This window comes from Miniopterus natalensis, chromosome 3, assembly GCF_054644295.1.
Source record: "Miniopterus natalensis isolate mMinNat1 chromosome 3, mMinNat1.hap1, whole genome shotgun sequence".
Taxonomy (NCBI): Eukaryota; Metazoa; Chordata; class Mammalia; order Chiroptera; family Miniopteridae; genus Miniopterus; species Miniopterus natalensis.
Genome location: NC_142083.1, coordinates 98,230,588 through 98,257,831, shown reverse-complemented (window position 1 = coordinate 98,257,831; position 27,244 = coordinate 98,230,588). Strand labels below are relative to the sequence as shown.

The 27,244-nt window shown below is 41.4% G+C and overlaps 1 protein-coding gene across 1 annotated transcript in view; it reads right to left on the bottom strand.

Moving 5' to 3' along the window:
* The window catches only part of VPS35L (VPS35 endosomal protein sorting factor like), a 112,800-nt gene that overhangs the window by 53,481 nt on the left and 32,075 nt on the right, over positions 1–27,244 (bottom strand). The window contains exons 9-14 of the mRNA XM_016217644.2: positions 25,958–26,017; positions 20,572–20,668; positions 19,840–19,887; positions 18,351–18,444; positions 12,810–12,887; positions 12,208–12,330 (exon numbers count right to left, since the gene is read on the bottom strand). Of these exons, the coding sequence (XP_016073130.2) occupies positions 12,208–12,330; positions 12,810–12,887; positions 18,351–18,444; positions 19,840–19,887; positions 20,572–20,668; positions 25,958–26,017 (500 nt within the window). The remainder of the gene's footprint in view (positions 1–12,207; positions 12,331–12,809; positions 12,888–18,350; positions 18,445–19,839; positions 19,888–20,571; positions 20,669–25,957; positions 26,018–27,244) is intronic.

Below are 27,244 nucleotides of genomic sequence, written 5' to 3'. Positions count from 1 at the left end.
AGGAGGTCTGCAGGCCAAGGAGAAAAGCCTCACCAGAAACCAACCCTGCTGGCACCTTGATGTTGGACTTTTAGCCTCCAGACCTGTGAGAAAATAAGTTTATGTTGTTTAAGCTGCCCAACTGGTTATGGCAGCCTGCTGTGGTCTAAATGACCACCTAAACCCCAAGGTGATGGTATTAGGAGGTGGAGACTTTGAGAGGTGATTAGGTCATGAAGGTGGAGCCCTCATGAGTAGAATTAGTACCCTTACAGAAGTGGCCCAAGAAAGTTTCTTTGTCCCTTCTGCCACGTGGGGCACAGCAAAAAGAAAGTCATCTATGAACCAGGATGTGGACCCTCATCAGACACTGATAGCATCTTGATCTTGTATTTCCCAGCCTCCAGAACTGTGAAAAATGAATGTGTGTTGTTTAAAATACCACTCAGCTTGTGGTATTTTGTTACTACAGTCTGAACAGACTAGGTAAACAAATACAGATCAAACCAATCACGGTGGTCTCATTCCCCCACCAGTGGTAGGTTCAGACAGGGTCACATGACCCATTTTTAGCTGCTGAGACAGGGCTTTGAGGAGAGATTTCCTTGTTCTCAAACCGAAATCCAAGGAATTGGAGACTCCCATTTTTCTGCCTCTGGATGCAGCCGTGTCTAGACATGATGCCTGGAATGGTTGCAGCCACTTTGCTATCTGGAGGCAGCAGAGCAAAGAGATGGACAGAACCTGGCTGGCCCAGAGCCTGCACTTGTTATTCTAGAGAACACATTGAATTATTTTTGTAGGGCAAGTTAGGTGTTTGTTCCTTGCAGCCTGAAGCCATTCAGCTGATAATAAAACTGCTAATGTCACAAATGGCTTCCCTAGCCCACTTATAAAGCATTTATATTTGAAAAGTCATTCTTGAAGATTAATATCAAGTGGTTTCTGTGAAAGGCTGAGAAAGAGATAGTGTGTATAATAATTATCACATTGATACTCCCCGACACACACAAATAATCAATAACTCATTGAGCAACTTCAAGGTATCAGCCACTACTCTAGGCACTGGGGATGGTGCAGTGAGGAGGAAATCAGACATAAGTCCATGACCTCATGTGGCTTGTTCTCTCATACACATGCGTGCGTATGTGCATGTGCACACACAAACACACAAAACATGCATAAATAAATTAATCATCTTGGCCTACTACTTCTGCAAAGGTGAACTAGGGCAAATGCCAACATATAGACAAAATATTCTGGCCATTAAGACAAAACAAATGCTTACAAAGTTCTCTTTTTACAAGAGATGAACACATTAAAAATACATCCAATATGTGACTTTAAAAAAACAATGGCTCTGTTGTCATTTAGGAAAATTTACAAGTGTCCAGAGGGCCAATTGTTATGGCTCGCAGGCAGGTCTGTTAAAGGTTATTAATTTTTTTTTCTGAGAAGTAACAGGATTGATTATCTTTGGCAAGAACAAGAGGAACAACAGTTCAAACCAGACTGAGATCAAAACAAGCCTGTTGGCTGAGTGAAACCACTGAAAAACTTGCAAATCAGCACACTAGTCTGCACAAGCAGAGCAGAGCCAGGAGCTTCATTAGGCCCCAACGGTTCCTTTATTTATGTATTTCATTTATAAAAATTATAAAAATAAGATATGTTTATGGTCAAAAGTTCAAACAATATTATCACGCATCAAGTACAAAGTGAATACCCTCCCTCCCAACTCCCATTTCCTAATAGTCCCCAGTATCAACACTGTGTTTATCTTTCTAAACCTTTGTCTGCGCCCCGTAAATATACAGCTTTTGTTGAAAAAGTGTGAGGTTTTACATTGCTGTTGCATTACCAATATGGGTAGTCTTATACATACTGGGCTGCAACTTGCCTTTTTAAAAAATATATCTTTATTGATTTCAGAGAGAGGAAGGAAGAGGGAGAGAGAGAGATAGAAACATCAAGGATGAGAGAGTCATTGGTCGGCTGCCTCCTGCACGCCCCTGACTGGGGATCGAGCCCACAACCCAGCATGTGCCTTGGCCGGGAATTGAATCGCAATCTCCAGGATCCTAGGCCAATGCTCAACTGCTGAGCCATGCCCAGCCGGGCTGCAAATTGCCTTTTTACTCAAGAATCTAGCAAGAGCCTTGCTCCCCCCACATTAGTTCACACAAATCTACCTCATTATATTAATGGCTGAGGAATCCATACCACAAATATAACACTGCTGTTCAAGTTGGCCCTAATGGATGGATTTTTTTAAATTATTGTTGTTTTATTTTGGACCTTTTATAGATTCATAAAAAACTGCAGAAATAGCAGAGAGATCCAGGGTACTCATGACCCAGCTTTCCCCAAAGTTTACATCTTTCATGAATATAGTGCATTATTAAAGGCTGGAAACTGACATTATTATAATAAATTAACTAGACTACTTCACCAGGGTTTACATGCGCTCATTATTGTGGGAGGCTTTGTGACATTGCATTCACGGGGATTTGTAGAACCATCATCATATTAAAGACTTTAAAATATTTTTAAAGGTTATCTACAGGTGAGGGTCATATACCCACTTCAAAAGCAGAGGTAAAGAAAAAATAAGTTGGGGCAGCACTGCACTTCGATTTTCTAAACCAAAATTAATTCCTATGCAGCCCAGACTTCTCACGAATTTGTACTTCTGCTTTTACTAACTTTCCAACCAGTGTTTATAAATACTGCTTCACGGAAAGGAGAATTAAACAATACACACATCATCTTTTTGTTTTTATTTTTTTAACTGAAGTAGAAATTTAACGGGGGAAATCATGAACAAATCTTAACAGCTAATACTCCTTCCCCCGATTCAGAGTTAATATAGTTCAGGTCTCAAAAAAATAAAATACTTCAAAGGGAATAAAATGAAATTATATGCCCCAGGCATTAAAACGAGATAATTTTAATTTTTCATATTATTCTCTTTCTCTGGGGAACTTTTTCCTAATTTGAAAGAATGAAAATAACACACTTGTGGGACATCCAGTCAGAATGGCTAAGTAGGAAACCCTATGCTCAGTTCCTCCCATGATCACACCAAAATTACAACTAAATTATACAACAACCATCACTGAAAAGCACCTGAAGACCAGCTGAACAGATTTCCTATAACTAAGGATGTTAAGAAGAAGCCACATGGAGATTGGTAGGAGGGGTAAAGCATGGAAAGGGCAGGTCCCACACCCAGGGTGAGATGATTAAGAGTAGGGAGGGATAGCTCAGCTGCAGAAGTCTCCCCTGAAGAGCAAGGGTCCCATTCCCACACCAAAGTCCCCAGCCCAAAGCACCAGTGCCAGGAAGAAGAGTCCTCACAACATTTGGCTGTGAAAACTGATCAAGATTGTACACGAGAAAGACAAAGAAAGGGTTGTGGGAGACTGAGACGTGCACTTTTAATGGACCAACACACAAACTCACTTGCTCTAAGCTCCAGGGCATGCATACCAGCTCAAAAAGCACATGGGACATACAGAAAAGAACTAAACTGACTAACTCAGAGTGAGGACAGGAGGGGCACAAGTGGGGCAACACTATGGGGATACAAAACTTGGCAGGCACCACTATTCCTTTATTCAGCTCCTCTTTAACCTAGCCAGCCCAGCACGAGCTCCATTAACCTGGCTAACACCCTTTGCCCCACACTGGTGATTCCCTAACACTCATCCCCATCCAACTAGCTCATCTGGCCAGGTATGTGGGACTGGCCTCCACACAACAGCTCATCTGCTGTAGTCTCAGCCATCCCTCACAGCCAGTCAACCTGAGGGTCAACAGCACTCGCAGATATGCCAACAGCAACTGACGCCCAAGTACAACAGGAGGGTGCACACAACTCACAAAAGGGACACCCCCGGAGCACCCAGCTCAGGTGACTAGGGAGACTGTGCCACTAGGCCCTACAGGACACCTACTACATTAGACCATGCCGCCAAGACCAGGAGACATAAAAGCCCTATCTAACACATACAAACAAACCCAGGGAGGCAGCCAAAATGAGGAAACAAAGAAATACATCCCAAATGAAAGAACAGGACAAAACTACAGAAAAAGAACTAAACAAAATGGAGACAAGTAACCTACCACAGAGTTCAAAACACTGGTTACAAGGAGGCTAATGAACTTAAGGGAAGAATAGATGGACTCAGTGAGAATTTCACAAAGAGATAGAAACCATAAAAAAGGAAATAGAAAGCATAGAAAGCATAAAAAAAAATCAGTCAAAAATAAAGACTACAATAACTTAAATGAAAAATACACTAGAGGGAATCAACAACAAATTAGATGAAGCAGGGGATCAAAGCAGTGACCTGAAAGACAAGACAGTGGAAAACATCCAATTGGAACAGCAAACAAACAAATAAATCTTTAAAAACCAAGGACCATTTAAGGGACCTCTTAGGCAACATCAAGCATACCAACATTCATATCATATGGGTACCCAAAGAAGAGTGAGCAAAGGATTGAAAACCTACTTGAAGAAATGATGACAGAAAACTTCCCTAAACCTGGGAAAGGAAACAGGCATACATATGTAGAAAGTGGAGAGAGTTCCAAAGCTGAACCCAAAGAGGCCCAGACCATCATAATTAAAATGCCAAAGGTAAAAGACAAAAAGAATCTTAAAAGCAGCAAGAGAAAAGCAATTAGTTGCCTACAAGGGAGCTGCCATAAGACTGTCAGCTGACTTCTCAACAGAAACTTTATAGGCCAGAAGGAAATGGCAAGAAATATTCAAAGTGATGAAAAGCAAAGATCTACAACCAAGATTTCTTTACTCAGCAAGGCTATTATTTAGAATCAAAGGAGAGATAAAAGAGTTTTCCAGCTAAAAGCTCCAATTTTAGGGGAGAGAAGACGGCAGACAAACAGGCAGACCTTTCTTGCACCTTCTCCAGGGGCCAGACTGGAAATACAACTAAATTGGGAACATTCACCCAGAATTACCAAGGTCCAGCTGAGGAGGAGACTTATATTAAGAAAGGACAGAAAACACCTAGAGACTGATAGGAAGCATGAGGTTGCAAGAAGGGCTGACTCAGCTTCCAGGGATGGCAGGCTGAGAGTGAGGAGTAATCTCCTGGCTATGGGAGGGTCTTTACCCTGAGAAGATCGAGGCCTAGAACCCAGGCTGGGCTCCACAGCTGGGAACACCAGAGCTGAGACCAGTGGCCCATGTAACATCCAGCTGATAGAAACTCCAGGTTTCCAGGTGATCCTACTGGACTGCATACAAGAATCTCCACCCAGCTGAGGGAAGAGTAATATTCTGGGACACTCTAGGACAGGGAAACACACCCAACACTTCCCCTGAAATCTGAACAGCACCTCCCTCTTACCCCAAACCCAGAGGGCTATACTACCGATTCTGCCTAAAGCCCCTTCAGCAACAGACTTTTGAGTGATTAAGATTGATGGCTGGCCAGCAGGCGAAGGCAGGTGGAGGCACCCAGGAACCTGGGGAAGGTTGCTGACCCAGCCCTGTGCCCCGTGCTGCTAACAAACTAGGCTTAGAGTGCATCTTGACCCTGCCCACATACAGCCAGGTCCTGTGGTAACAGAAATAAACTGTGGATCCCTTGGAGCTTTAAACAGGTTGCTGAGAGCCAAAGAAGGGCAGTTTCTGACAGTGGTTACCACCTAAGTACATCACGGGAAGTCCAGAATTGGCAGGCAGAACAGTCAGCCACAGTCATTAGAAGAGCTAGATCCAAAGAGGGCTCCCAGGAGGCATTAAACTCTGCTGAGACGAACACCACTTCACTTTTTTTTTCCTGTTTCTCTTGCTTTTTTCCTTCCTTTTCTTTTTTTCCCTTTGTTCTTATCTTCATCTGTGTTATTGTCTGCTATTAGTCTATTGTTTCTTTCATATATATAATTTTTCTCTTCCCTTTCCCTACTCTACTTTTTTCTTCATTTTCTTCTGCTTGCTCATCTTCTGTCCTTCTCTTATTTTGGGAATATCTATTTTCCCCTTCAAATTTTTTTCTACCTCTTTTCTTTTATACCGATTTCCTTTCCCTATTCTTTATTCTTATTTTCTTTATTTCATCTCTGCCCTTTCATATTCCTTTTTCTTTCCCTATATTTTCTCCTTCTTTCTTTTCTATAATTCCTGCTCTCTTTTCTCTTTCCTAATTATCTCATCTTTTGTGGTTGCTATGTTGTTGTAATTGGGGTCTTGTGTATGTTTTTGTTTTGTTTCTTTTGTTTCCTGTTTTGTTTTATTGTATTTTGTTCTGTTCTATCAGCACCTCCACAACAGCAAACACGACGTGGTCGAGGGTGAGCCTCACAGCCAGCCAGCCTTAGTGGAGACTCCATCAACAAATGAGACAACAACATTCAAGATCCAGTTACAACAGGAGAACCAAAATAACTCAAACAAGCGGCAATCCTAGAGCACTCAGCTCAGGTGATCTAAGAGACTGCACCACTGGGTCCCACAAAGCACCTACAACATAAGATGAAACATCAAGACTGTGAGGCACAGCAGTTTGATCTAATACACAGAAACAAATATAAAGGGACAGCAAAAATGAGGAGACCAAAAAAACAACCCCCAAATGAAAGGAGGAATCATCAAGAAAAGGAACTAAATGAAATGGAGATATGCAATTTGTCAGATAAAGAATTCAAAGTAATGGTTATAAGGCTGAGAACTACACCAGCATAAAAAAAGAGACAGAAATCATGAATATGAATCAAGAAGAAATGAAGAACGACATAGCTAAAATAAAAAATATCTTGGAAGGAATTAACAGTAGACTACAAGAAGCTGAGGACCGAATCAGCAAATTAGAAATCAAGGTAGAAAAAAAACACCAATTCAGAGCAGCAGTTGAAAAACAAATTAAAAAGCAGGAGAGTTTAAGAGAGCTTTGGGACAACATGAAACATAACAACATTCACATCACAGGCATACCAGAAGGAGAAGAATCTGAGGAAGGAATAGAGAGACTGTTTGAAGAAATAATGACAGAAAATTTCCCTGACCTGGTGAAGGAAAAAGTCACTCAAGTTCAGGAAATACAGAGTCCCAATCAAGATCAACCCCAAAAGAACCACACATAGACACATCATAATTAAAATGGCAAACCTTAAAGACAAAAAAAGAATCTCTTTCTCTTCAAGAAAGAGAAAGTTACCTACAAGGGAGCTCCCATTAGACTGTCAGCTGATTTCTCAATATAACTACTTCAGGCCAGAGGGAGTGGCATGAAGTATACAAACTAATGAAAAACAAGGGACTGAATCCAAGATTACTCTATCCAACAAGGCTATCATTCAAAATTGAAGGTGAAATAAAGAGCTTCCCAAATCAAAAAAAGGCTAGGAGAGTTTACTACCACCAAACCAGCACTGTAAGAAATGCTAAAGGGATTGTTGTGAGAAGAAGAGAAACAGAGAGACATCAGGAAATACAAAGGAATATCAGAAAATACTACAAACATACGCCAACCAATTAGACAACCCGGAAGAAACAGATAAATTACTAGAAACATATAATCTTCTAAGGCTGAATCAGGAAGAAACAGAATATCTGAAGAGACTAATAACTACTAACAAAATTGAAGCAGTAATCAAAAAGCTCCCAGCAAAGAAAAGTCCTGGACCTGATGGCTTCACAGGTGAATTTAACATTCAAAAAATTAATACCTATTATTCTCTAACTATTCCAAAAATCTAAAGAAAAGGGAAGATTCATTTTACGAGGCCAGCATTATCCTGATACCAAACCAGCTAAAGACATTACAAAAAGGAAAATTATAGACCAATATCCCTGATGAACATAGATGCAAAAATCCTCAACAAAATATTGGCAAATCAGATCCAGCAATACATTCAAGGGATCATACGCCATGACCAAGTGGGATTTATTCCAGGGATGCAAGGCTGGTAGAATATTTGCAAATCAATGAATGTGATACAGCATATAAACAAAATGAAGGACGATAGATGAAAAAAAAGCATTTGAAAAATCCAGCACCCATTTATAATACAAACTCTCAGCAAAGTGGGAACAGAGGGAACATACCTCAATGTAATAAAGGCCACATATCACAAACCCACAGCCAACATCACACTCAAGGGTCAAAAGCTAAAAACGTTTTTCTTAAGATCAGGAGCACGACAAGGATGTCCACTTTCACCACTTTTAGTCAACATGTGTAGAATGTGCCTGAAATGGGGAGCATAATCTGTTTTTTACTTACTATAATTTTATTTTAATTGTATAAGGGGAAGGAAGCTTGTCATCAAACAACAACAAAAAAGCTGTTTTGAATCACTCCCCGATTTTCAGGGGAGGGGTGTATTCTGTATTTCAATTTTGTTTTGAAATTTTGTGTGTCAGATATTTGTAGCTCAAGGCATTTCTCCTTCCTCTCATCTAGATGGTGCTCCTTTCCGCTATATTTCTCTTGTCTGTCTTGCATATTGCCAAATACTGTGGCCAAACTTGACAATCCCACTTTGGAGGTGTGACCTGTTAAAGACATACGCACAGCTCTAACTCCCCAGCTGACATAACCCAGCCACTGTCAAAGAGCTTTTAGGCATCATACTATCATACATATTTTCAACACCATCCTCCACACTGACATCCATTCTTCTACATTTTAAAAATGATTACTTCTTTTTACAAGACACCTTACGTTCCTTATTTAAGTGCCCCAAGAATCAAAGATTATTACTATTCAGGTGACCTAATTTTTTAAAATCACTTCTTGTAGTGCAGTAATGATTTCCTAAGTTTTACTCCTGAGGGAAGCTCTTCCCAGCTTCTGCCATCCTTTGAGATTATTGGTGCTTAAAATAAAAGGAAGAATGCCTTAGGACATGAGCCTTTTATTTTAAATCTGATTTTGCCTTTCATTAAAATAAACGGGGAGAAAATAAGTGTTCTCACTTTCAAATATGCCAGTTTGCTCATGTGTTTCAATCTTTAGCTGAAAGGTAAGGTGGTCCTTGTCTGCAAGATCATGGTACCTCTTCCCAGGAGCCTGCGCCAGCATTTGGTTACTGAGATTATGCTTAAGATCATAGAGAATGGCCAGCAAATTTCAAACAATCTTCTATGTGTAATGGCTTGATTAAAAGTCAATTTATTTAATGTTAAAAAATTCACCTGACATACAAGATGTGCTATTTTCTCCTCATACTTTAGAATTTGGGAATATAAAAATACCCAAAAAATGCATTATACTTGCTGAAAAGTTAGGAAACATAAGCCAAGAAAAGTGAGTTAAGATGATCTAAAATCACTCTCCAGCCATATTCTGACATATCTTTCTTATTCCCACATGGGAATATACAAATGATGTTTGTAATCCTGATGGCACAGCAAACATTCAGACACTATGTGTGGGGCACTCCCTGAAGCACTGCAAATGGACTGTCTTGTTTGATCCGTGCAACAGGCTAGAAAACAGGAATTATTTCGCTCCCATGTTACAGATGGAGAAAAAAGGCTCAGGGTGTAGAGACAAGTGAGTTGACCTCTGCTTTACCCTGATGGCTGTAAACAGAGCTGAAATTCAGACCCAGGCATCCCCACTCGAGGGCACACACTTGAACACTAGGCCACACTACAACTTAGGACACACAGAGCAATATGTATAGCCTCCTTTACTCACTCAGCACTATACTGTGAACACCCTTAGTCAGTAAATACAGATCTTCAGCACAAGTCGGCATCATTTTAAATGGTCCCATAAAATTCCACTGAATACACTGTCACTGCACTTTCATTCCAACAGGAGCCTTGCATCTGAAAGTCTTCTCAACTGGTTTATAATTTGCTATGTACATTAACCTTTGTATTTCGTTTCCTTCTGTTTTCATAGAATGTATGTCTATGTCCTTGGTTACCTAATTACTTGCTCACACAATATAGGCCTCACTTTAGAAGCCATCTGCATCATCATCTCCTGAAATACAAGACTCAACGGTTTGGACTTATGGTTGAGTCAATGAACCATGGATGGTCTATTGGCTTCACTTGAAACTGCTTTCCTTTTTCTGCCCAAACGGTTCAAACAGAACAGGCCCACAGTTTCTCACGGGGGAAATCTTAGAATATTTCCCTTAGCTTAATTTAAGTATGGTGGGCAAAAGAGCCTCAGACAGATGTGACACACCTGCCTCCAGGGAAGCCACTCCTCTAACCTAACCTGGGACACTGTAAATTAATGTTTCTCTGTACCACATAGGTTTTCACCTCTCACAAGACCTTTAGTTGCTTTAAATCTCACTTTTGAATTTTGCCTTTTAACCTTCTTGTCAAGTTTGTCATTTCTAGAGTACAACAAGGATGCCAGCTTGTCCAACAGGTCATCCTCCTGGACATCACTCATGTCCCCTCCCAGGGAGGGCAGACTGACCTGGACTTGGCAAAACCCCTCTTCCCTGCATGAAGACGCCCCTTCCCTCTTTGTTCCTTTCTTCCTTTAGCAGATAGGGGAGAACCTCTGAGACTTGGGGTAGGCAGACCTACGCCCTTAACAACAGGAAGCAGCTACAAAAAGACGAAGACCTTCATCCATCTATCCTTTGTAAGATTACAAAAAGGCTCACTCTCTCTAAGGGGGAAATGGTATACCATTGTAACTGACTAATTATTAATAACAGAAAAGAAGCAAAGCAAAGGCCAGACATTACAGACATGCTCCATACAAAGCACCGGGGAAGGGATCCACCAAAGAGAAGACAGACACACGTCCAAAAAAGTAGGGATGACATAGGGAAGATACCTGCCTCTCAGTCATAGCTGGGAACAGAAGTCACTGGCCAGAACGGGCATGGCCACTGCAAGCTCGAGATTTAGGATACTTAATCCTCTGAACAAAGTTCACTCTCTTGGTTCCTCTTGGCATGCTTGGCTCATGGCTCACACTTGGATTCCTGGCATTTTCCCACGTGGCCCACAGCTATGCAGACCCCCACACACAGTGGACTAATGGACTGCAACTAGCCTAATGCTGTATCTGACCCGGCTCCAACATGGAAACTCTGGACACTGGCTCTGATCTTAGCTTTACTAAAACCCCAGCTACACTTCTATGACTGGACTAAGGGAAATGGGACTTAGAATACCCAGGGGTGTAATTCCACGGAAATAAAGCTCTCTGCTATATCGCATCCTCCTATGCAAGTCTCAGAAAATTCCTTTTTTTGGGATATCGCAAGGACTGCACCCCCAGCAACAACCAGGGGAGATGAGACACGTTTTTCTCTGAAAACACATATACCATGATTTAACCAATCCCCTTGTGGTGCCTGTCTGCAATGTTGCACTAACATGACTAAACTTACACATATGTATGTACGTGTGTGGTTTATGCACTTGTCCAGTTTTTTCCATGCGATATTCTTAAAGGTGGGATTGCTTAGTCAAAGTCATGACCTTTTTTCTTTTGCTTTAGGGCTGCCAATATGTGTTTGCAGTTTCTGGGAAAAGGCAGGATACTTGAATTTGTATTTGCACTATGTATCCTTGTTTTGTAGAAAGGCTCCTTTTCCTCTTTCCCACCGAATAAATTCTCAACCACCAATAAGAAGACAAAAAAGCTTCATCATTCATAATTATTATGACAATCTGAACTGGTATTCTATTGAAAATGCTTCTGAGATTTGGGGAAGAAAAGATTTCTGCTATGATTCTGACTTCACTCTAATTCCTGATAATGCTTCAATTAGACACCGCCCGCCCCGAAAAAAAAAAGAAAAATCTTATAAAAGCAATTACATATCTGAGTTTCACTTTCCTTCTATAAAATGGGGAAAATGTTACCTGCTCTACAGACTTTGTGCATGAAGGTTAGTGAAGAGGCAATGAAGCCTGTTGGCCCTGAAGTCTGATTCCATGGGTTTATGTCCAGTCATACCACTTTTTAGCTGTGTGACCATATGTAAGTATTTGGCCTCTCTGAGCTTCCACACCCCCCTCCCAGAGTTGTCAAACAAGATGATTAGGAAAAGTGCTGCGTACTAAACAGCCACATGGCGAGCCCTCTATTAGCTGCCGGCTAGCACTGTATTGCTATAGCTGTTATGGAAGCGCCCTATTTACCTTCCAGAGCACACTGGTGTAGAGGTCATCATAACACAATACAGAGGAGAGAAGAGCCTCAGCACTTCTCCTCCATGGTGAACTTCACACTGAGGTCGCATGGCAATTACCTCGGGGGCACGGTAGGAAATGCACTGGAAGATCCAGTCCATGGCAGGCGAGTACAAGGGCAGGTAGGATGAAAGCTCCACTCCTTGGACCACCAGATGGTTCTGTACTGTATCCCCATGAATCTGCAGGAGATCAAATAAACAGACAGGAGGAAAAGTAACATTAGAAACAAAGAGCATGTAACTCACAGAATGTGTGCACTTGTAAGCATTCGCATGACCCTGACAGAAATAACCTGGTTTCCCAGGTTTTTTTAAAACTAGAAAAAACAAGCAAAGTTTTCCATGTCACCAAGCTGAGCTGTTCTGGGAATGTGCACTAGGCAAAGAAGTAACCTGATAAATATGAAGCCAGCGGGTGTTAAAAAGAAAGTCTGATCAACTTGAGATGTTTCCTGTCAAGAAATGCATATTAATTCTCTCTGCTTGTTCAGTACAATCAACACTTTTCAATTGTCTATAACAGACACTAGTAATTTCCTAGGGTTTACACATTTAAACAGCTTTAAGGCAATCTCAACTTGGAAAAGCAACTGGGTTTTGTGAATTTTTGATCATGTAACTTGTTATATCAATTAGCTGTTCGGACAGTGTTCTCCTACCTGTTTGAATGTAAGGAGGAAGTCAAAAAAGTTCTTATTTAGGCTTTCTTTGAGATGTGGAGCCACTTCCATTCCTACCTGCAGGCGAACAAAATGAAATTACCTTAACTATGAAAAACCAGGCTGCAAATAATACATACCAGTATGGAGTCATTTTTGTAAATCAAAAATATACACAGATATATGCAGGCATAGAGAAGTCCAGAAAGTTCATTTTTATTATTTTTACTTACCTGTTTTCTTATTCAATAAGCATGTATTACTTTCATTTAAAAAAAATACAGAGGCAGCCCAGCCGGTGTTGCTCAGTGGTTGAATATCGACCTAGGAACCAAGTGGTCACGGTTCAATTCTCAAATCCCGGTCAGGGCACATGCCCAGATTGTGGACTCAACTCCCCAGTAAGGAGTGTGCGGAAGTCAGCCAATTGATGCATTTTCTCTCTCATCAATATTTCTATCTCTCTATACCTCTCCCTTCCTCTCTCTCTAAAAATTGATTTAAAGAAAAAAACAACAACAGCCCAGCCAGAATAGCTCAGCGGTTGAGCACTGACTATGATCCAGGAGATCTGGGTTCGATTCCTGGTCAGGGCACATGCCGGGGTTGCGGGCAATCCCCAGTATGGGGCGTGCAGGAGGCAGCCGATCAATGACTCTCTCAACAATGATGTTTCTATCTCTCTCTCCTTCTCCCTTCCTCTTTCTGAAATCAATAAAGACATATTTAAAACTATATGTTTTTTAAAAAACCACAGTAGCTATTTTTAATAAATAAGGAACAATATTTGCAGTAATCATATTTGCAATTTCCCAAATGTAATGCATGTATTTCTGAACAGATGACCATGAGAACAAATCAATACAGCACTAAGGAGGAATGTACTCTCACGGTACGTGTACAATTTTCTCTTCCTCTCTGAAAAGTGATAAACACACATGGATTATGGTATGTAAGAGAGTCAACAGGGACTTCACTGTTGCATTGTTAAAAGATATGGATTCATTCTTTGCTGGGCAGTCATGGAAGCAGAGAAATTTTAATATATTTTAAGAAGTTTTATATAAGATAAGCATGAAGTGTAGCAACGCTAATAATCCATTGGTTCCTAAATTCATTGTTTTAAAAAAAGACTAACATTCTCAGCTGAAAGAATTTGCTAATCAGAGAGAAGGTTGCCAGAGGCCTGGCGTTGGATGGAAATGTGAAGGTGAGAGCTATGGAGGGGAGCTCATGTGTTTAAAACAAAACAAAGCATCTCAATGTTCCTTAAACTAAGCTCCTCAGCTATACCTCAGATGCTTGCTGGCTTTAGCGCAAAAACAACTTTGTAAGGAAAGTTGCTTTTCTAGGACCTAGTTTTTTCCAACAGGGACAAATTTTTGCCACTCACCTCCTCCCTACCCAGAGGCATGAAGATTAACAATAGTGATGATTTTAAGATGGCTGTGAAGAATTTCTTTGAGAAGGATTATGCAAGATTCACGGGGTGTTAAATTCCAAGAGCAGCTCTATGGCTGTTGGGGAAATGTCAGATCCAGTTCTCCTATGTTTTTATTCTATTGTCTTTCCTTCCACTTAATTGTATCTTAGAAAGGAAATAATTACCTGTTAGGTGATAGCAAAGAAAGGCCCAGTGGACAAGCAGTAGAGATGAGCTGGAAGGGCCTTGACTCAGAAGAGGAGTTACTCAAACTTTCCTTAAATAAACAGTGTTGAGCTCCCCTCCTGCCCTGCCCACTCACTGCTTTTCTGTTTTGTTTACCTCTTCCCATCAAGCCAAATGAGCAGCTTGGAAATCTGTGGGTCTGAAAGATTTCTACCCAGAGGAACAAGGGTAGTTGCTCATGATTTCCATCTGCTGTTCCTGTCCGCCTGGCATTTGTTCTCACTGTTTTTGTCTGTGGGGAAGCAAATGTTCCTCTAGGATCAGGAGGTTGTGGCAGAGCTGGACCTGGCCCACCCTGAGTTTCAGGGATGGGCACATGACCAGGCTGAGTCTGTAAGCATATTCCATCCCATGGCCACAGTGACTGGTCCACAGATGGGCAAGTGACCCAAGATAGTACACTGCAAATCAGCCAGGAGACTGACTAGAACAACTACCAGGGAAAAGAGACTCTCTTTCTACTGGGTTCCTAAGTTGAAATGATGAAAGCCTGGGGCTGCTTCTCACCATATGGAAAGAACAAGTCTCAGAAAAAAGTCAATCCAGAGGAAAGCAGAGTATGACGAAGACGGTGATTCTTGACAATGCTCTAAGGCACAGGAATCTAGCCATGCCTACACTATCCAGAGACTTCAGAGCCAATCTCCCTTTTTGCTTAAAGTAGTATGAATTGGATTTTTGTCACTTGCAAACTGTAAGAATTCTTACTAATGCACACTCATTCTTTTTGTTAAAAATTTTTAGTAATTACCCAATCAGGGGAATTAATGCCCTGCCTGGATAAAATGATTTCAACAGATGCAGTGCATTTCATCACCTGTCTTCCTGGGATGGGGCTGCAATCCCACCTCACTGTCACTGAGTGAGTTTTCAAGTCGCAGCTGTCATTCAAAGGCACTTTATATGCAACAATCATTATCTTTTCTCTTACTCGCATACCTTACTTCAAACCTTAAAAATGAACAGGTCTTCAAGGAATGGGTATTTCTCCCCTTTTTCTGATTTCTCTTCAAAAACCAGGAACATCTTCATAAGACACATGGTAATTCTAAATCTTTGCTGCTCTATTATAATTCAACTGATGTCAAGATAAGTTTAAGGCCTTTGCTCCATTCTGCAGGAGGAAAGGCAGCACTTGTGAATATGCAAAAGATAGGGATATCCTGGTATCAACCCCAATCCAGCTGTGTTCTGTGCACAGTAGGCGCAGTGAACAAAGCTTCCAAAGGAGTACTTAAGCTTCAATATATTCCAAAGTTGTAGCTATAGGAAACATACCCAATACTTCTCTATGAAAAGTCCACCTCAAGTTTCAAGCAGATGGCAATGCATACTTTCCTATTAGAAAGGGGCACAGGTGGCCCTGCAATGGAAGGCTTTTCTGTCATTCTCAGTATCAGATGCTGACCTAAGAAAGTGTCCTTCATAAGGATATCTGTTGCTTACTCTGAGGGCAATGCCTGATTTCTTCATGACACTTGAGACTACAGAGCTTCAGTCATCAGGCAGATGTCACATAAAAGAAGTCAATCAGAGGCTACTGTTTCTTACCTCCTGATTTAAAACTATAAGTAATCACCAGCGGGGGGTAGGAGGATCTGTGGTGGGCAGTTAGATAAACATGAGCAGAGCAAGGATGGTGGGCCAGGTACAGAAGGTCACACAGGGCAGAAAGCCCCAGGTGCCTTTAAATGGACAACTGTGGGGTGGGACCTCATCCCCAGGGTTACCTTTCCTCCCCTAGCATATGGCTGGTCATGCAGTGTGGACCCTGACCTTTCATATCTCTGGTAATGTGGTTCAGACCCTCCCCTGATCTTTCCTCCCTAGAGATAACATCTAGGCCTCAGTTGTATTTCAGCTCCAGGCCCAGAACAGCAGCAAAACTAGACAAGTAACCCCAAGGCTGACCTCAGGACCAGCTGCACTGGATAATGAGCCCAGCCCTGTAGCCAACCAATCAACCTGTAGAGACCTAGACCCTGAAAGAACACACCTGGAAAGCTGATGAATATTATAATGAGATCTTCCCCTAGGACCTCCCCTAAAATCTCAACCCATAAAACCCTTAGGAGGGAGGATCCAGTGCACTCTCCCTCCTGGGAGCATGCCTGGACCTTTTCCCTTCCCCTTCCCTTTCCACCCTACCCCTCGGCACATTACCATTATTAGCTTCCTCATTCCCAAGATCCTAGGGCCCTTCCTTTGCCCCTATAACATATTCCTAAGCCCATTTCTTCTATGAATTGCTTCTTCTACCTCTGATTTTATAAATAAGTGTTCTCTTATAGTTTTCAGTCTTGGCTCTGAATTCTTTCCCAGCCACAACTCAAGTACCAAGGTTGCTGAAACCAGGTCCAGTCCGACCCCACAGGTCAAATGTCCAGTGCCATTCCTGCCTCCTACAACAGATCTATGTGGCTTTGCCTTCAAGGAAGGCTGGGGTTCATCAGGAACCTACCGAAGGGGCAGTAAGTCCTCTTTAGAGTTGACTGATGCCGATGGGACAGGCAAGGAGGAATCCCACTGAAAGCTGACAGAGGCAAAGCCCCCATATGAGTGGAAGAAAAATAACTTTAAACTCTCCTGGGTTGCACTTTTCATAACTTAAGAAAACAGTCTCAAGTAGAAGCTTTATGGTGCATTAAAGGACAAAAAGGCTAAGTGATTTACCACCTGGACCACCTTGTCCACCAGAGCAGCTCCGAAGATGGGCCTGCAGCCCTCCTCAACCAGGCTCTACAGATCCTAACGCCTGTCATCACAGGGAGCACCTTTCCCTGCCAAAGAGCCCACACAAACTTGCACACTGAGTCAGCTCTTGAAGATGAGGACAGAAAAACTAATATAACGGTCAAATTCAAGGCAGAGAGAAAGCATGTTTCAAGTCAATGAAAAGCAAACCATATGCTGAGAGGCCTTGGGAGAACATGTTCGCTGATAAATCTGATAAGGGGTTAATAGACAAAATTTATAAAGAACTTATAAAAGTCAACACCAAAAAAAGCAATCCAATTAAAAATGGGCAAAAGACCTGAATAGACACTTCTCCAAAGAGGACACAGGGATGGCTAAGAGGCATATGAAAAGATGCTCAATGTCACTAATCATCAGAGAAATGCAAATTAAAACCACAGTGAGATATCGCCTCACACCTGTCAGAAGGGCTACCATCAATAAATCAACAAACAACAATTGTGGAGAAAAGGGAACCCTTGTGTGCTGTTGGTAGGAATGCAGATTGGGGCAGCCACTGTGAAAAGCAGTATGGAGTTACCTCATAAAATTAAAATGGAACTGCCTTATGACCCAGCAATCCCACTTCTGGGACTATATCCTAAGAATCCTGAAACACCAATCAGAAAGAATATATGCACCTCAATGTTCATTGCAATGCTATTTACAATAAGCCAAGATTTGGAAGCAACCCAATTGTCGATCAGTAGATTAGAGGAAAGTAGTACACAATGGAGTACTACTCTGCCATAAAAAGGAATGGAGAATATTATGCTAAGTGAAATAAGCCAGTCCGAGAAAAACAAATACCATATGATTTCACTTGTGTGGAAATTAATGAACTGAATTAACATGCAAAATAGAGACAGACTCATAGAGAAGAGGCAGACAGCTCTGGTGGAGGTGTCTTCGCAGGGGTTGGGGGACAGGGATTGAGCAAATAAAGAGAAAAAAAAGAAAGAACTCCGGGACATGGACAACTGTGGTGACTGTGGGTAAGGAGGGTGGGTGGAGGTGGAAGAGGGTATAGGGGGCATAAATGGTGATGGATAAAAAATACAATGAAAAAAAAAGCCTATGTGGACATTGAAGGAGAAGAGACTGCCACATTTGTGAGCGCAATTAATGCAACCTACCCGGCACAGATAGGCCCTGGCGTACACGGACACCAGAGGGTCTCCGATCCCTCGAATCATGCACGTCAGGCGGGGCAGACATTCTGAGATACCCCTGTTAGAAACAAAAGAGGCAGCATTACACGCCACATGAGAGCTCCCTGCACTTCCATTTTTAAAACAAAGACAAAGTCAAATTTCCTAAATTTAGGAGGGGAGGGGGTCGAATCAGGTTTTAGGAACAAACCAAGGTCAAAGTTTCAGTTTTCTAAGGCTCTGTAACAACAGTCTTTCTCTCATTCACAATTCACTCATTGAATGGTTTCTCTCATCTTCACCATTTGCAAGTGCTGGAGTCTAACCTTCACTTTTTCCTGCTAAGGTCACATTTTTGTTATTAATTTAGCAGTTTTTGTCCCTCAATTATTATCTGTGGATGGATACTCCTTGATCTCGATATCCTCACCATTATCTACAGGGATGGGGAAAAGGAAGTCTACTGTTGTAATACAAATAATACAATAATTACTATCAATAATAATATAAAAATAAACTCTGTTTTGCGTACTTACAACTGTAAACCTACCCTTGCCCACTCCTGTCTATTCCTTTGGCATTGACTTACTGTCTGGTGCCCTGCTCCCTCCCAGCCCCTGACACCTGCACCCCACCATCAGTGGGAACTGTGCCTTATTTATTTCTCCTGCAACATGGGACTGACTCCCTCTGCCTGGGGCATTATCTTGCCCCAACTGATGAGGCAAAAATAACTGTTTCTTCCACACCAGTGTTGTTCCCTCCAGACGACCCCAGGCATCCCTAGATCCCAGTCGAACACATTTGGTACACTAGATTCTAAACTCAAACAAACTACTCTATGGAGTACCCTGAGTCAGTGATGGCATTGAGGAGTTTATTAACTACATGCTACCCAAAAGGACTCAGGGTTTCCCACGGCTATACAGAAAGAAGATCTGGTTTCCCCAGGTTCTGTAAACTTCTCTCAGAGTAGGCTGGAGCACAAGAGCAAAGGCTTTGGCTTCTGACAATGCTATCGTCATCACCCACCTTAGACAGCAGCAGCAAACAGAGTGTGAGCCACTGCCTGCCAGGTGTGTGCAGCTCACGAACCCTCAGAGATCTCTTCCTAGGATCTTGTTCACAGAGGAGGAAGCTGAGGGCCAGAGACACTAAACAACTTGCTCCAGACCACATCGGTAGTAATAGCAGATCCAGGATTTATATCCAGCTGAGCTGATCTCCTATGAGCTACCCAACCAACCTTTCCTAGCTTTAGTTTATTGAACAGTAAAATGAGGATTAAAATGGTACGTCTACTTCATTAAGTTTTCATTTGGATTAAATAAGAAAATGCATGGAAGATCTGCCACTAAGGACCCAAATAATAACAGCTACTATTACAATGCCATTACTGTGTGGGTGGGGGGAGTGGGGAAGAAACTGATTTTTTGGAAATGTCAGGGTTCTGGACATTTAAGAGGAGCCTTACGTTTTGGAGAGGAACTTGTTACACTTCAGGATGGACGCTTCCACGTAACTACAAAAACATTCTGTTAAGAAAGACATTTTCCAGACGGCGCGTTCTCCATGGGGAGACTGTGAACAGAACTAGGTGTGTCTTCAGAAGAGGGAACCACAGTGGCTCTCAACAACCCAAAGAACTAAATTACCTAGTGGCTTGTGGTTTCTCTATTTGTCTCTCAAGGTTTTATACCTATTTAAAATAAAATTTGGAAACTGTTACATGCTGATTCATGGTTGCATGCTGAAATTCAAACTGGGTTTTGAGCATTTCCAATCAAGACTTTACAGGGAAAACTTGAACTTTAGATAACTAAAATTCAATTTCTGTATAAGGTGAATTCTCTGTTCTTCAATATTGGAATCTGTGCAGAGATGCTTGACCCTTTCAAATTCTTGGAACCACAAAAAACACACGAAGACAAACCATTTAAATGGAAAGAATTAATGCGGGGATGTTCCTCACTGGAAACAAAAGCCTGGTACATGGCACCATAGTCAAAGTGAAAAACCAGAAAACGGTTAGAAGAAAGCGAGAGGCCAAGGGATTTTCTGGAATGTGGCTGGCCCCGAATTTTCAGGCTGGCACCATCATGGGACCAACTTCTCAACAGGAGTTTCGGGGCATCCCATCACAGGCCTTCTGTTAACAGTGTAACTCTTTTTGCCTCTTTAAAATCATCAGACAAAAAAAGGATACAATCTTGGAATGAGCTCCCTGATGGAAGCAATCTTGAAAAACCAATTTAAGCATGTTTCTTTGGCTGTGTCATTTACATTCTCTGGAGAGAAGTGATCTGTAATACAAAAATAATACCCATTAGCCGTCCTAATTCTCAGGATCTGTGACAGCTGCTATGAGTCCTAGGATAGGACATGGAACAGAAAAAGGGGTGGGGTGCCTAGTTCTTCTATTCCTTTCCTTCCAAATATTACTTATTAGGAAACAACTGGTGACAATGAGAGCTTTTCAGAGTGTTTGTCAGCTCACTTAATCCCCACAATAGCCCTCCAAAGTATATACCTTTATGATCATCTTTTCCAGGGCACAGAGAAATTTAGCAACTTGCCCAAGGCACAGAGCAAGCAAATTTAAGAGCTGGAATTCAACTCAGGCAGCCTGGCTCCACAGCCTACACTCTTAGCCACTGCTCTAATATCATTCCTGGTGTACCCACCAGTAACTATGATGATATTGTGGAGAATTCCAGATGCTTTAGGAACCTGCAACTGTAACATGAAATGTGATTGAAGCCTGTGCTCTGAACAGCACCTGGACCAGACCTGAAGGTAAATCAAGGCACTCAGGTGAGAAAACAGCCAAAGTTAGGCTGCTAGCTCTCAGACTTGAGTCACCTTGTGGCAAAACTGCCAGTTTTTCCCATTATCCATTCTCTTCCTCTTTAATGATAAAACTCTCACTTTTTTGCAGGTGTGGCCATGTGACCAAGTTCTGGTCCCAGGACATCAACAGAAGTGCAACTTCTAGGAAATAGCTTTATAAAATAGCTTCACTCCTTCCCTCCTGCTGGGTGGAATGCAGGTGCAATGGCTGGAACTCCAGAACCACCTCGAACCATGAGAGCAACATGAGAGAAGTGAGGATTCCTGGCACCATGGGCTAGCTGCCCCACCAGCCCTGACCTCTGTTGTTATTTTGAGCTTTCTGGCACAGACACCCAAGCCCAATGCTGACGCATACATCTTAATAAGAAATGGAAGAAAGTACAGAAAAATGAAAAGAAAAGAAAAAACACCTCATCAACAGCAAGTCCATTTTGTTGCCCTCTGGCATGGAAATGACTTCTCCAAAATGATTTCTGTACAGATAGAGCCTGATCGCCCACTGGATGTGCTCTACACTTTCAAGATTCTATCAAAAAGGGGAAGTTAATTACTTTAGAATACTGCAAAATGTTGGCTTCTTGGTTCTCATCTTGTGCAGTTGAGTCAGTTTTTGCCCCTGATTCTGCTTTCTGCTTTCTGCTATAATTCAAGGTGATCAAAATTCCCATGAAATCAGCAAAAACATAAACCTCTAGGTACTTCACTAGCAGAGAGCAGTCACTAACACAACTGCTGATATTCTGAATTATAATCTCAAGTATTAACCTATTTTTGTATATTCTAGCATGCGTCATTCATTCCCAAATTATTTTGCCATTTTCGAAGGGAAGGGAAATTACCATTTTCCCTTTCATGGCTTGAATCTGTGCACTTAATGCTTTTTCAAGTTCCAAGAGATCCAGACAAGAAAATATAAGAATTATTCTGAAATTTCTTTGTCAGTATTGCCTTGTGGAAAATGGAGAGGTGGGGTTATTTTCCTTCATATGACTGAATCATGTGACTTGAAACCCCAAAGCAAAAATAAGTCTCCAAGGTCTTCTAATAAAACCCTGTACTTTCCAGTTGTGGGTTCAGCAAAGGGTATACATACTGACTACAGCTATATAATAATCTGCATTACCAGCTCAAGAAAACATTTAGGAAAAGTTTTATGTCATGCAAGACTTTAAAATATTCCAGCAAATTAAATATTCTATTCCTTTATTACTCAAAGCAAATGTTTTAAGAACCAACTAAAGGCAGTGCTCTAGGCTCTGAAAGGACAAGAGTACATAAGACAGACCCTGTCCTCATGAAACTTACATTCCAGTGGGGGGACGAAACATAACAAACAGGGAAAAGAATAGGAAGCAAACAAGTAGGATAATATCCAATAGCAGTCCACACAGTAAAAGACATAAAACTAGGCACTGGACTAGAGAGTGACTTGAACTGGGGGGAGGAGGGGGTCATTAGATCGGGTGGTCAGAGAAGGCTCTTGCAGAGGTGTCATTTGAGCTGAGCCCTGAAAGAAACAAGGAGTCAGCCATGCTTAGATGTGGAGAAAATATATTTGCAGAAGAAACAGCAAGTGCAAAGGCCCTGAGGTGGCAATGACCTCTGACATGGTCAAAGAGCAGGAAATCAAGCCAAGGTGGCAAGGAGGAGAGAAGCAGGCAACATAAGCCAGGTTACACAGGTTGTATCCTTGGTGAGGAGTTTGAGTTTCTCTAAGTGCTACAAAAGCTCCCTGAAGAGTTCTGAACAGCGGGATGACATGACATGATTTATACTTTAGCACTTGGGCTGCTACATGGGGAATGAATTCAGAATTTGGAATTTCATTAAGAGACTTCAATGTGGCAAACAGCAGAGGGTTTTCCTTTGGGTTCCAAGTTATTTTTCCTATGGTGCTTCTTTTTCTAACTTTAACCTTCTTTGGCTATTTTAGGAGGAGGGAGGAAACCAGTAAGTCTAGTTCTCTGTCACTTGCCAAGTCTCTACAGTAGCAGTGAGAGGTCTCTTTATGTGACAGTGCTTATAAGGATGCAATGTAATCTTAGCAGGTGCCTGGAAGGCCAGGTCAGTTAAGGGCCCCACTTATCCAGATGTGGCCCACGTCAGTCATGGGGAAAAAAATCAAGATGGGAATGAATGCTCAAGGCTGTGGACAAGAACCACAATAAACCTAAATTATTTCTCCCAAGATGAAAACAAAATTTTATCACAGAGCTGATGGTCTCCTCACACAAATGCTGGATTAAGAGATACTGGGGGGGAAATAAATACATCTAGTAGCATATCCTTTCCATGAACCCAAAGGATGCTGGTGTCTTTCTAAAATCAAAAGAGCTATGTCTTAGTTAAACCTGAAGATAAAGGCTCAGAAATAAACTCACGAGTCAGAACTTGATTCAAATGGAAAAAATGAGTACATCTGCCACCAGATTTCTCTCAACACTTCACTTCTTTAGGCAGAATTCTGCACCAGGAGATTTCAAAAGTCTTCTTCATAATTATTGTTAAGAGTCATATCCCAGAGATTACTAACATTTCTGAGAAAGGATTATCCCTTTCCCTTTCAAGTTCTTGGAACCAAAAAATACATGCAGATGAAGATTTTAGCTAAGCGAGAAAAAAAATGAAGAAATTATTTTCAAGAAAACAAAAGCCTGAGTTGCACTGCTCAAGGTTAAAAAAAAAAAAAAAAAAAGTCATTTCAGGGAAGGAAGAGTTTTCGTGATAAAAGTGCTAATTAATGATTTAGATAAGGACTGGAAGTGAATATGAAAATCCCCTCTTATCTTGAACTTTTACTGTTTAGGTATGGAGTAGGTTATTAGTAATTTTTTCTTACTTGGCTCTAAAATGTTGTTTGTATAGTTAGAAAAAATTGGGAGGAAAGATAATTATAGCAGATGCAAACTCAAATGCCTCTGGGAGACAGGCAGATAATATAAATATTTTTAAGCAGCTAGGTACACAACAATAGGTAGTAGCAGAACCTGTATCAAAAAGACATTTTTTAAAATACTGCTATAGCCAAGGAAAACACCTACTGGGTTTACTTCTGCCTACAGGCTGAGAGTGTACCGCTGCTGGTATAGCTCATGGAGGACAAGCTGGCAAGTGTAAAATAAAAGCGCCTGGATTTCCCAAATAGCTGACAGAGAAGGCCTTTCCATCAGGTAGGCCCTGCCTACCTTGCCAGACTCACGGCCTCCCAATTTTGGCACCTAGAACATGGGAGGGACTGTTAAAAATATCACAGATGTGAGGTGGTGGCAGGGAGGACCTAGAACACTGCTGTCCAATAGAAATACCATGTGAGCCACATTCAAAAAGGTAAATCAAGAAAGGTAAATTTATACTTGATTAACCCAATTCACCCAAAATACCATTCCAACATATAATCCAAGTTTTAAAAGTTATTAGTGAGATACTTTATGGTCTTTTATTTGTATTAAGTCTCTGAAATGCACTGTATTTTTTAATATTCGTAGCGCATCTCAGTTTGGCCTGGCCAGGTCTCAAATGCTCAAGAGCCCCACAGACCAGTGGCTGCCATAAAGGACAGTGCAGGTCCAGCACCTCAGCAATGTGGCAGCAAGGCTGTGGGCAAGTCCCTGACTATTTTGCACTGGGTCTGCCCATCTACAATAAGACAAGATGGTTCCTAAGAGCTCTTCTAGCCCTAAAGGTCTGTAGGGTTCTGTCTCTTTCTGAGAAATAAGTATACTGAGTAGTTTTAAAAATATAGATAGCCTGGCCAGGCGTGGCTCAGCGGTTGAGCATCGACCTAGGATCCAGGAGATCAGGGTTCGATTCCCGGTCAGGGCACATGCCCGGGTTGTGGGCTCGATCCCCAGTAGGGGGCGTGCAGGAGGCAGCCGGTCAATGACTCTCTCATAGTTGATGTTTCTATCTCTCTCTCTCCCTCTCCTTTCCTCTCTCTGAAATCAATAAAGATATTTTTTTTTTTTTTAAATAAAATTAAAATTAAAATACAGATACATAGATGAATGAAAGAAACAAAGAATGAATAAATGAATGAAGAAGTCAAATTATGGGCTACTGTTGCTAATGCCATCGCCTGGTTAAGAGCAGAAGGAGGTAAAGTGGAGGGAAGGCAAACCTCTTCCAGTTTGTGTGGAAAAGAACGTTTACTTACAGCAGAGCTAGAAATTTGAAAACAGGGAAAGGAAAAGGAAACTGCCACTGTGAGTTCCACGTTACCAGACACATCATCACCATTTATATGACAAAAGGAATTCATACTCTACTCCCATGATAACCTCCTGAGAATTTAAAATTGACTGGCAATCAATTTAATGCAAACATCACTTGGGCAAAGACTGTAGAGGCAAAGCATCTGTTATTGATTTATCTGACACTGTTCTTTAATATATACAAAGTTGGTTTTTTAAAGCAACTTGCTTCTTAGGAAAGATACATAGAAAAAAATATTAAAATGAAAAGCAGCAGAGGAATTTAAGTTGATGTGAAAGTTCAGATAAATCTAAATGCAACACTTTTTCATTCTTGCACAAAGTACTTGCCCAAACTCCTAGCCAAGCTGTCTGAAACCCTTCTGATGTTATTAGAAGACAGATGATCAATAATCCGTAAAGATGTTTCTTATACTTTTAATACACCAAAAATAAAACATTTTATATCAGATCTCAATAAATCCTGACTTCACATAAACCTAATCCTGACTCCAGGGCAGAATAAAACCCATGGAACAGCGACATTACCTGGTAAGACACTGCGGTCACCCACACACATGGAAAAGATGCGCTCATACACGAGATTTCCTGGGGAGAAAAAGACAGCATCACTCTGCAGAAGTAAACACTAAATAAACCTTTGTTAATTGGGGCCACAGACATCTCGCAGACAAACTTTAACTTATGATAATATGCTGCCACCTATGGGACAAATTTTAAGCCACATTTCTTTGTTTTTGTTGTTAATGTAAGAAGGGACTTTTACTTTCTGTGAGAGGCAGGTAAGCATCAGTCTGCACTTTGAGTCTTAACTGGAACATAGGAGCAAAGCAGCCTCATATAGCTCCATTCACTCAACAGAGAATGGTCTATATCACATTCTAGACAAGAGGCTGCAAATGGGCAGTCCGTAGGCCGAATCCCACACGATGGCTCACAAAATGTTTTAACATTTTTTAAATTAGTTGCCAACATGTAATAATTAAAATTCGCCCTGGGCAGTGTTTCTCAGTGGTTAGAGCATCAGCCTACTTACTGGAGGGTCCCAGGTTCGATTCCCAGTCAAGGGCACGTACCTGCGTTGCAGGTCTGATCCCTGCCCCGTCAGGGTGCGTGCGGGAGACAACCAATCGATGTGTCTCTATCACACTGATGTTTTCTCTCCTCTCTCTCTCCCCTCCACCCCCCCTTCCACTCTCCCTAGAAAATTAATGGGAAAAAATTTCCTAGCTCCTTGGGTAAGGATTAAAGAAAGAGAAAACCCAGATTTCCTGCTTCTTCACATACAATGTGGCCCCTTTAAGATAAAAATCAGCTAGAACAGATTAGTAGCTGCCCTAAAATAGCATATAGACTACCCAGTTTGCCAGTCTCCGCCACTCCCTACTGTCTCTCATCACCAGCCTGCTTCACTCATTTATGTGATCTGCCTGGTGCCCACAAGCATCAGAATTTGAGATTCAACTAGAAGTTCTACAAGGGTAGTGATTTGTGTCTGTTTTGGACACTAACATATCCCTAGTACCCAGATTGGTGCCTGGCATACAATTGCAAATGCTCAACTCTGCTGTTGTACCTCAAAAGCAGCCATGGACAGTATGCAAACAAATGGATGTGCTTGTGTTGCAATAAAACTTTATTTACAAAAATAAGTGGTAGTCTGGACTTGGTCTACAGGCTAACCCCTAACCTAGCACAAAAAGTTTTGTTTATTCCATGCATGGTTTTTAGAAAATGCTATCAATATTAAGGGATAAAAATTACAGTTCTATTTACTTTCTGGACCCTCCCAAATCATCTTTAATGTAAAAAATA